Here is an 11,231-nt window from a genome sequence, read left to right on the forward strand (position 1 = left end):
CAACGTGCTGTAGTGCTCCCCTATCTTTGCCAAGCTTGTTGAAGGTCATTCTACTCCTGTGAACTTTGAGGTCAATGGGTGGCACTATAACAAGGGGTACTACCTAGCTGATGGCATCTATCTGAGATGGTCTACATTTGTGAAGACTATATCAAACATTGTGCCAGGAGGCAAGAAGTCCCACTTTGCGAAGGTTCAGGAGGCTTGCAGGAAGAATCTCGAGCGGGCATTTGGTGTGCTCCAATCTCGATTTGCTGTTGTCCGGTACCCTGCTCAGACCTGGTCAAAAGATCAAACGTGGGAGATCATGACTTGATGTGTCATCTTGCACAACATGATCATTGAGAGCGAGCAGGAAGAGCGAGTGTTTGACATTGAATCATACTACAGGTAGGGTCCTCTTGCGCAAGTTGATCACCAGCTACCGGTAACTTGGACTGCCTACCTTAATATGCCTCAGGAGATCCGAGACCCACGGGTGCATCAACAACTGCAGCAGGATCTGGTGGAGCACCTATGGAGGCTCAAGGGCAACGCCTAGCTCGACGTGTGATGAAATATGAGTTTTTATTTGTTGAACTATATAATTTGCATTGAACTATTTGATTGCTATTGATTTTCTGTGATGAACTATGTGATAAAAAAATTACTTCTGTTGAATTCACGCCGAACCACGACGAATATGGGCCGCTTCACGCCGATATCGGGCCATTTTTCGCCGAAAGTGGGCACATTTGCACTAAAAATGGGCCGATATCGGTGCCTGGGGGCGACGGCTAGGTACCCAACTGCCCCCAGAGCCGATTATACCGCCGGCTCGCCCCAATGCGGTGATTTTTGTGCCTCCTGGGGGGCCAACGGCTGGATATGCTCTTATCCGCCTGATGCCAGCATTGGGGCAGAACATGAGGATCCAAGTGAGATAAATTTACTAGCTCCTCCCCACCATTTTATAGGGTAATCAAAGACCAGGGGTCGCCTAGCCACAGGGAACGAATCACCACTTCCAAATGCACTATGCAATCTATGTGCATAAAAATGAAGCATGCATTCATGACACCATACAAGGATGGCCCCTTCGTTGATAGGATGTGCCAATGGAAGCGGCTCTAGGCCATGACATCCCTCATAATGAATGTGGAATAGACGGTTTGACTCTGCCACGGGAGGTGACGCTTCGGAGGCTGTCAGGTTCTTTTTTTGACCCACTCAAAGCCCTCGTGGCTGGGCTAAAGACTGCAACCATGCTAAAATGTTGAAAGCGTCGAGGAAAAGGGTCTTGTTAAAAGATCCTCCATTATCTGGTTCACAATGGTTATCTACAAGACCTCAGAGCCGAGCGCAACCTCAGAATCGAGAGCCGATGTTGATGATGGAACTCATCTACGAAGCCGAAGACTCAAGATTGTGAAGCTACCCTGAGGAGGATATCCAATCAACTCGGCTTGAAGACTAGTTCGGGGGGCTACGGACAGTGTTCCGGATTAGGGGGTGCACATCACGTCGGCCCACCTCTGATGGGCCGGGCCGAGGACCCATCAGTAGTCGAATGGGTCCTGGCTAGGCTGATACCCTCACCGTCATCCAAATGAAGATCTCCCGAAGACTTGGCATATACTTCATGATGTATCTGAAGGATCAATGTGCTTATCCCTAGATCGCAACCTACCATTCGCACACCCTAGATACCCCCGGTGCTTATATAAGCCGTGGGGTTTAGTCTATAGAGACACACATACACATTCACAAGGTTTAGAGCTTAGAACATCTACATACGATCTCGAGGTAGATCAATTTGTACTTTGTACCCCATCACAATCAATATATAAGAAGCAGAACATAGGGTTTTACCTCATCAAGAGGGCACGAACCAGGATAAAACATTGTGTCCCTACTCTTCCTGTTACCATCTAGCTCAGATCACCAAGCTTGGGACCCCCTACCCGAGATCTGCCTCTTTTAGCAACGAGACCGACCGAAGCGCGAGCTGAATGTTCAGAAGTCAAATACTGGGAGGTGGTGGACATCATCAGTCCCGAAGTGGATAATGTGACCTGTGTGGAGAATAGGGAAACTGGTATTGTCCTGAAGCGGCGAGACATCCATGAGAGCAATGAGGCGGCAATGATGAGGTTCGCCGCGAAAAATCCGCACCTCATACAAGCGGAGTACGAGTTCTGGGCGCAGCACAACAAGACGATAAAGGAGGAGGTGAAGGAGGGCGAGGTTGGCTCCTCGTCAAGGGTGATCAAGGTCGAGTCAGATGACAAGGTTCAGCCCAACGAGGATGACGACAAGGAGTAGGACATTGACCGGAACAATCTTAGAGATGAGTAGTTGTTTTGGTTGTTCGTAGTTTAAGTTTGATGTTTAAAACTTTGAATGTTTGAAGGTTTGGATCGAATTTGCAACAATCAAGTTATAGTTTATGTTTTGAGTGCCCCATTTTAGGGCAGACATTGGCGTAATGCCCTTTTTAGGCAGTTGTTGGAGAAGAAATTGATGCCCTAAAATTCACTTTTGGTGCCTTAAACAGTTTTTTTCAGTGGCCTATTTTATGACAGCTATTGCAGATGGTCTTACACAACTGTAAAGTATTTAGGCATGTCTTCCCAAATGGGCCTAAGAGCAACTCCAACGCGGCGACCCATTACATCCGCGCGCGTCCATTTGTTTCGCGGCAGACAGAAAAGTCAGCCCAACATGCCGACCCAAACGGATGTGCGTCCGCTTTTCATCCTCTTGCCGACCCATTCCCGGCCCAATTTTTAGCCTCATTTGCATCGGCGCGGACACGCGCAACGCACGCCAACTACTCCCCCTGGCCCGCCAGTCGGTGGTAGCCTCCACCATTTCCCTCCACTTTCCCCAAAACCCTCCCGCCCATGCATGCAAGCGCCCCTCTTTGTGTCATTCCGTTTATGCTTGCATGTCCATTTCCATATCCATTTGCCAATATGCTTGCATGCAATTCATTTGTAGGCATTCCAGGCTTTGGAGGCATTCAATGTCCAACACGAAGGCAATTCCTTCAGCCTCTCCCATTGTTGGAGGGTCGTCAAAGACGAGGAGAAGTTCAAGGCGCAATATGCCGCCCTCATGGCGCGTGGGGGGAAGAAAGCCGTGGAGGAGGTTGGGGAGGGCGAGAAGGCACGACCGTGGGGGAAGACCAACTCCAAGAAGGAGGACAAGCAGGATGCGGCGTCGATCGCCTTGATTGCAACCGTGGGGGGCATGATGACCAAGAAGGACTCAAGGGAGGAGAAGCACCGGCAAGACAAGGAAGAGCAAATAAACGTCTTCATGGAGATCCAAAGGAGGAGGCTTGAGATGGAGGCGGAGAAGCAAACGAGGATGCTTGAGATGGAGGCGCAGAAGCAAGCCAAGATGCTAGAGATCAGGCCGCCAATGCCAAGACCAAGGCGAAAGAAGTGGCTCTCGCTAGCATGATGACGGGGGTGGAGATCATGAAGGTGGATCTCAACACTGTGTCGCCAAGGAAGAGGTCGTGCTTCGAGAAGATGCATGCCGACATGCTCAAGTTCGATGACGAGTGATCTATGGCGGCAAGCGCCATCCTTTTTTGTATGCCGGCAAGTGTGCTGGCATGACCACGACCGCGGTGACGTGGTTGAACTCCCGCCCCTTTTATGTGCTAGCATGTGTGCCGGCGGCTAGCAAGTGCGCCAACATAAAATGTGTGGTGTTTCTTTGAAGCTGGCATTGTATTCCGGCCGCTGGCATGATGCAGGCATGAAACTTTGGGCGACGGCATATGGCCATTGGCATGATCTATGGCCACGGGCCTTTTTCAAATTTGTGCGCGGACATGAAATGGGTCACGGATGTTGGGCGCACCGCCGACCTAAATCTTAAACAGAACGGACATCGAGCATGGGGCCGACCCAAACAGACAAAAAGCGGACAAAAGCGTCATCCATTTGGATCGGCGCGTTGAAGTTACACTAAGTAAAACACAATCACCACTAAGGCGCACGGCGGACAAACACATATCACCCCAAGTAGCAATCTGATACAAGAAGTTGCACCTGCAGCTAGCAGCTGGGGTGCACGTCCTCTACAGGTTGCACAACAGTGATCAAATGGCAAATCACAAGTGCGTCCGGTAATATTATCAACTCCACATTGAACAGTACTAGTAAGTTAATGAAAAAAATACTGACACGTATCCCAGACATTGGACAGCTCTGGTAATTTATGTAGGAAGCAAATTAAAGTACAATTAGGACTACACAAATGAACGTTGGGTAACATACAATAGTTTGACCTCCAAATTTCACAAAGCATGACACCGGCTGCAAGGCCCCAGAACATTTAACCAAGTTGTAGATGGAACTATCCCTTTAATGTACGTCTTTATAGCCATGATCGATTTGCATGCCTCCTTGATATACTCCTTGTCCAGGGTAGAGCATTTCCTAGATATGTTGCCAGAGCACCGAGAATTCACCCTTATAGTGTCTAATATAAGGCACTTGATTGACATCGAACTCTCAAGAATATGGCGTGTTAGCTCAACCAAGCTCTTTTGGGGGCAGAAACCAGTTATCTGAACACTCTTGAGCTTGTCATGGCGGTGTTCTGGCATTTGCCTCAGGGTTGAGGGATCTCCAACAAACAAGTCATACTTCTTCTCCACTGATACCTGAAGATAAATGGCCGAGTTTTTTTGGGTTAATGATTCCACCACAGTTATTAAATAAACCTTGCACGATGAACAGTGACTTACAGACAAGACAAAAGTCTCCAAGGAAGGAGAAGCATCCAGGAAAGAAATCAAAGATAAAAAATCATATTCCCTGTTGAGGCTCCACCACCCACGAATAGTAATACTCAAGGACTTGAGGTGGAGAAATTTGCTAGGTACCATCGGTGCGTTGACCATCTGCATAAAGATGTCTCAGATTAATTACATTCCAAGACATGGCTAACGTTACATGCATATTTATCACCTGAATGTAAGGGAACCAGATCCTCTAACATTAAGAAGGAAAGTTAGAGAAGCTACAATCCTCTAACTTTCCTTCTTGCAATCCATATGATTAAGGCTAAAATGATTTAAATTAATATGCAAATTACAGATTTAATGTTTACATTCATAATCATTACATACAAACAATTTGATGGTGAAATAAAATCAATTATAGATTATTTATATCTACAGTAAATATCAATAGTAAATAATCTGCTAAACGTCTCTAACATTCCTTCTTCATTTTACACTATGATTACACTATAGCACTGTGACTTTGCTTCTCTAAGTTAGAGGATCCGCCTTCGAATGTAAGTGTGTCATACCTCACGAGGAGATATTATGTTGAGTCTCTCCAGATTTGGCACACTGGATGGAAGCTTGTCAATAGCATAACTGATGACACACCTATGGTCCAACTTAAGGGACTTCACTTGCAATGATTTTCCAAGTGAGAGTTGTACTTCACTACCTGCAAACTGAAAGCTGGAGATATTTGGAGCTTTGTTCTCTATAACTTGAAGTCTCAAGCAATCAAACACCTCCATGTAGCTTAGCCGCTGCAGCAGGCAAGGTATCTCAAGGCGAATTATATCATAACAATATATGAGTGTCAATTTCTCCAGAGCAAATGAATTGGAAAGAAGGTAGCCTAACTCATCCCCCGTAATACGCACTTGATACAGATACAGCTCTGTCAGGCATCTCAAATTAAGGGCAACTGTGGGACGCAATACACAATTGTCAAGGTGGAGATGCCGTATAGTGTTTCCACCTTTTTCAGATAAAAGTGAGCAAGGGAACTCGTATTTTGCCTTCTCCGACAACAGTATAAGGGTAAGTTCTTCCATCACTGGTGTAATAGCAATCTGAAGCCAACTATTGAGACGATTGTAGGATTTGGTATTGTAAGGACCATGGAATTCAAGTATGAACGTCTTCACACCAACGCCTCTATGGTTCGTCAGAATATGGTCAATATTGTTGTTGTACTCTCTTCTATTTCTTCTATCATTTGAGTCCTCTGTTCCCTCGAATAAACTTTTCTTTGAACACATTGTTTCCTTGGTGAAGGTGAGATTAAGATGGCATCTCCAGGAGTGATGAAAGGCACGAGACACACAGGCAGCCCTGGCATCATCTCGCATTGGCACTAGAGAATGTATATGGTGCCAGATTTCCTGCATGCACAAATGTGAGAAATTCAACATTTGACTCAGAGTCAAAAGTATAGAGGAACTACACTCCAGGGATAATAATGCACAAGACTTGTTCCCTAAATGATGTTTTAAAGCTGGACAAAGGTGGCATAAGCTAGACAAGGAAGAGGCTAAGGACCAAGGGTGGTATATAAGCTAGATGCGGAAAAGGCCAAAAATCTTCAAAGAGTTCCACTAATCATACACTGAAGAAGAATGAATCTAAACTAAGCAATCATGGCAAATGAAACAGAAGATACGGCTCATAAGGGAAACATGATAACATGGGATCTAAGTCTAAGGAAACAATTTATGCTGGAAGTTGATTGCAACAGCACAAAGCAAAGCTGCTAATGCACTGGAACTTTGGGCAATTGCGGCAATGCAAAATATGTTCATAAATTCTTCTTTAGCTATTCTGCTCATATTTTCACCTGCAATAGAAGTCTCGCATTATCAGAACGTACCTCTGGAAGGTCTGGACCCAGGTAACTTGGTCTTTTGCCACAATGAGAATTGTCATCCTTTTCGGAGGCTTCGCTGGTTTTTAGATCAACGGAAGGTTTGCTGTTTCTTCTAGCCAATGAAGAAACAAGTCCATCTGCAGTACATTAATGTCATGAGTAGTAGCGGCACATGCACAGAAGAGTCGGATAATTTGCCCAATTTTGTGCCAGAACGGAAACAGCATTTAAGAGTCTAAACTTGTGTGGATATGAAATTCAGACTCCAAAGTGAGCATAGGTATTTTGGTTAAACTACGCAACTGGCCCCAAGTCTTGTCAATTTCCCTCGACCTAACGCAACCGGATCCCATCAGCCGGTGAGCTGTGTATGCCGCCGACCGGAAAAAGGGTTCTTTTTTATGAACAAAAGCGAACCGGGATCTAAAGGAGTTGCGCCGGATCCCAGCAGGCAGTGAGAGTGAGATCTGTATGCCGCCTACTCGATGTTGCTATCCGCCAAGGCCAGCCGGTACAGGCCAAAGTAAGCAAGCAAATCACCAGCAGCTGGGCATCTGAACAAGAGGTGCGATGCACACACAGCAAAACAGAAGATAGATGAATACTACTCCGCGGAACAGAGTGGAAGAGAGGCCGAAGGGGCCACGGGTCGGGGCTTACCGTGGGATTGGCTACGGCCATGTTTCCGCATCTGCTCCGGCTTCATGCACATGAGCCGCTTCAGCGCCATCAGCCCCATGCCTTGATAATTCTGTCCTATCTGTATTTCTCTGCTCTCTTCTGTCTCTCTCTCCGTTACTCCCTCCTTTCCGGTTTATAGGACTCAATTCAAAAAGCTTATCAACTAAGATAGATTATAAGTGGTGGAATAATTTTTGTAGTTTGTAAAATCACTTAATTAATGCGCTTGTTTTTCTTAAATAATTGTGTTTATCAATGTATTAATTATAATGCATGCATACATAAAGCAAATGTATTGGTCAATTTTTTTAATACTTGCATGCAATAATTTAGTGCATCTTAAAATCTGAACATGTGATAAGGAACAATCAAATTGAGCCTTATAAAATAAAAAAACTAAAATTTTAAGATAAGTCTTATAAACCGGAAAAGAGGGAGTACTACCTGAATTTAAGTGGGACGCTCGGCTCGGGTAGGACATCCCGCCCTATCTCAAATACCGATGTCTGAATTCTCGAAACAAGTGGCGCGGAGGGACGAAATCGGGTCGGCGCCGCCGGCCAGTGCCAAACTGCTAGTCGGGAGTAGCGGAATCTTTTTTCCCGAGTAGCAGGAATCCACCAACCAACCCCTACCTCTATATGGATGGGCCAAGGCCGCTTTACAACCCTATGGCATGCAGAATCAGAGAAGCGCACGGTCTGGACTCTGAAATCCGTCTGCATTCGGCCTGGGCTTAATTTGCGGTTTCTCCCCATAAATAAAGGGGTCCCGATAACTGCCATACATATGGTATATTGAGTAGTTGTGCCACACGCCTCGTGTGGCATGGACAGCAATCAGCCCACACACCTACGTGTGGGCAAAACAACTAATGCCCACATACATCTTTTTTCCCTCCTGAACCCTCTCACACGTGTGCGTGTGGGAGAAGTTAATAACGCCCACACGCCCGTATGTCAGGCCTCGTACCCTTCTGGTCCCGCACGCGACGCGTGACGCCCACCGCGCGCCCGCAGTTACCACGGTCCAGACCCTCGTCCATGTTCGTTTATCTGAAGTTGCCATGTCGCTGAACTACGGTTGCCATGTCGGACAACTGCAGTTGCCATGGTTGCTCAACTGCAGTTGCCATGTATGGTCTGATCTAATGTAGTTGCCATGATTTCATAACTTTAGGAGTTGCCACATACTAACACTAGGCAGTTGAGAGAGTTGTCACGTGCTCACAAGCATGCTAGGGCAGTTGCCATGTAAAAAGAAAGAGTTGTCATCTACTTACGTGCACGTTAGGGCAGTTGCCATGTACGTGCACATTGGGGCAGTTGCCATGTACCATGCAAAAACACATGGCAACTCGGTAAAAGACAGTTGCCATCTGCTTACGTGCACACTAGACAGTTGCCGTGTACCCTACAAAAACACATGGCAACTCGGGTAAAAAAAGAGAGTTGCCACCTGCTTATAAAGCACACTAGAGGCAGTTGCCATGTGCGCTGCAAAAACACATGGCAACTAGCAGCTTACGTGTGGGAGAGGAGACGGACGTGTGGGCGAGATGGCAAATGCCCACACACCAGCCCTTGTGTGTGACTGAAAACTGGTGTGGGGGTGAACTGCTAAATGCCCACACACCGGCCCCTCCGTGTGGTAAAACGGATGTGTGGGCGAACTATGTCACACACCACACACACGCCTTGTCCTACGTGACACAGAAAATCAGCCAGATTGTGTCAAGATTCGTGTATATAGTACTGGACGGTGATGGATGCGTGTGGTCAAGATGGTCAACGCCCACATGTATGGGCGTTAACATTTCCGTAAATAAATAATCCTACCAAAACGCTATAGCACATGCACATCCTATTTACCGCCCGGGCGGCAAATAGCGAGACTTCGCTAAAGGGCACGCACAAAAATCGGCCAGCACAGGTGTCCTTCCTTCACTGGCTGTTTTCGGTTTCTCATTTTTTTTATCTTTTTTTCATAAAATATGCAAATTTAAAATAAAATAATTTCAAATTTTGTTCACGATTTAAACAAATAAAATTTCAAAATTTGTTTGCAAATCAAAACTAAATCACCTTTTAAAAAAACATCACTCTTAAAAATGTTCTTAATTCAAAGAAATATTATGAATTCAAAATGTGTTCATCTTTTCAGAAAAACAATATACTATTTTATAATTTATAAACAATACAACAAAATTGTTTGGAATCTGATTCTTTTTACAATTTTTCCAGAATTGTTCAGGTCTTTTAAAACAAATTGTTCATCTTTTCACAATTTGATCATGTTTTCAAAATTTTGTTGTTAGAAAATTGACAATTGCAGAAAATATTCACATTTTTTATAAAAAAAATGTTCATGTTTTATAATATGTTCAGTTTATGAAAGCAGACTAAAAAAACAACTGGTCTTTTGGGGTGAAAACAAACTACAAATTGAAAAGGGAAAAAATAAAAATAGCTTGGTTCGCAAAGTGGACCGGCCCATTTTTCTAGGCTTCCACGAAGCCATTCCTAGTTAACGCACACAAAACCCTCATAAAAAAGTTGGCACACACTAGCGTCAACTAGGAGCTCTCTAGAACCTACATCAGTTTTAAGTGTTTTTCCGAGCGAACGCTCTGCGGGCCATTGGATTGAGACGCATGAATCTCAGATCATTAACTAGAAGGCCTTTAGGAATTGCTCAGACGAACACAATCGTTCGCCTCTTTTACGCCACATGAGGTATGCCATTTGTGAGGGGACTTTCTTCCGTATATTTTACTTCCTGGCAATTTCTATATGTAGCATAATCGTTTTATTCTGATGCACATGGCAAATTGTTGAAGGTATGCATGGTAACATGAAAATTCTTCGCTTTGCAGCATGGCATGGAAAATCATTTCTATTTTTGTGGCAACTTTCTCCTGTGATAGGATGGCAAGTTTTTACTTTGGCCACGTGCGAATCTCTGGTGCGCATGCCAATTTACTCTGCCACTGCATGGCATTCCTAATAAAATTTTCTGCTAGCATGATATTTTTTTCTTTTCAACATGGCAAATGATTCATTCATAGCATGGCAAATGTATCATTATAGCATGACAATTTATGTATTCACTCAGAGTGATTTTTTAAGCGGACACTCCCTCATGACGTCGTTCATTCAGATGAGCCTCCTGTAATGAATGTTTGTTCGCTCAGGTGATCCCCCTAAGAGAACATCGGCATGTTCTTGGTCTCCTAATCATATCTGCCACGTTGCGGAGGGAGACCTCCTAATTTACGCATGTAGGCCTCAAACAGACGAGACGATGAAGAAGCAAGCGCAATGGGCCAGCCCAGTAAACATGCTAACCTTTTTTATATAGCCAAGTAGCGCTCTGTGGCCATTTTTTATTTGTTTGTTTTGCTTCCGTTTTGATGCCCTTTTGCTTTTCATAAAGGCATGGAATTTAGATACACACAAATGAGCTATATTTTAGAAAATGTTCAGCATGTAATTAAAATATGTTTGACGTAAATTCAAAAGGTCACCGTGTTTTTAAGAAAATGATCATGGATAATAAAGAGTGCACCATGTATTTAAAAAAACATCATGTTTAAAATAAAAATTCATTATGTACTAAAAACGTCCGCCTAGTTTTCAAATTTGTATTAAAAATTTACTCAGCATTTATTTAGAAAATGTTCAACATATATTAAAATATTTTTGACATGGTTAAAAAGTTGTCCATCCATGTATTTAAAAAGAAAAAAATAGAAGGAAAAACAAAATAGTAACCCATATAAGGCTAGAACAAAAACCACAACAGCAAAACTGAAAAACGCAGCAAATTGCAACAAATTAAATAGCAAGGAACAACGATCAAAACAACGAAACTAAAAAAATGACGTAGGACAGG

General features: G+C 44.3%; 1 protein-coding gene across 1 annotated transcript; it reads right to left on the bottom strand.

Annotated features, from left to right (window-relative positions):
- Positions 1 to 4,148: 4,148 nt before the first annotated feature.
- Positions 4,149 to 7,421, bottom strand: LOC119297594. The gene is made up of 5 exons (XM_037575324.1): positions 7,317 to 7,421; positions 6,660 to 6,793; positions 5,320 to 6,174; positions 4,751 to 4,906; positions 4,149 to 4,666 (listed from the first exon to the last, which is right to left on the bottom strand). The coding sequence occupies exons 1-5, from the start codon at positions 7,393 to 7,395 to the stop codon at positions 4,298 to 4,300; spliced, it is 1,593 nt and encodes a 530-aa protein (XP_037431221.1). The 5' UTR covers positions 7,396 to 7,421; the 3' UTR covers positions 4,149 to 4,297.
- Positions 7,422 to 11,231: the final 3,810 nt, after the last annotated feature.

Source organism: Triticum dicoccoides, chromosome 5A (genome assembly GCF_002162155.2).
Source record: "Triticum dicoccoides isolate Atlit2015 ecotype Zavitan chromosome 5A, WEW_v2.0, whole genome shotgun sequence".
Taxonomy (NCBI): Eukaryota; Viridiplantae; Streptophyta; class Magnoliopsida; order Poales; family Poaceae; genus Triticum; species Triticum dicoccoides.

What these genes read in the sequence shown, in the direction of transcription:
- LOC119297594 (XM_037575324.1), bottom strand. Translation starts at nt 7,395, where the DNA reads ATGGGGCTGATGGCGCTGAAGCGGCTCATGTGCATGAAGCCGGAGCAG. An exon ending in TGGCCGTAGCCAATCCCACG is followed by an intron (nt 6,794 to 7,316) that starts GTAAGCCCCGAC and finishes AATGTACTGCAG; the next exon opens with ATGGACTTGTTTCTTCATTG. An exon ending in TGGGTCCAGACCTTCCAGAG is followed by an intron (nt 6,175 to 6,659) that starts GTACGTTCTGAT and finishes TTGTGCATGCAG; the next exon opens with GAAATCTGGCACCATATACA.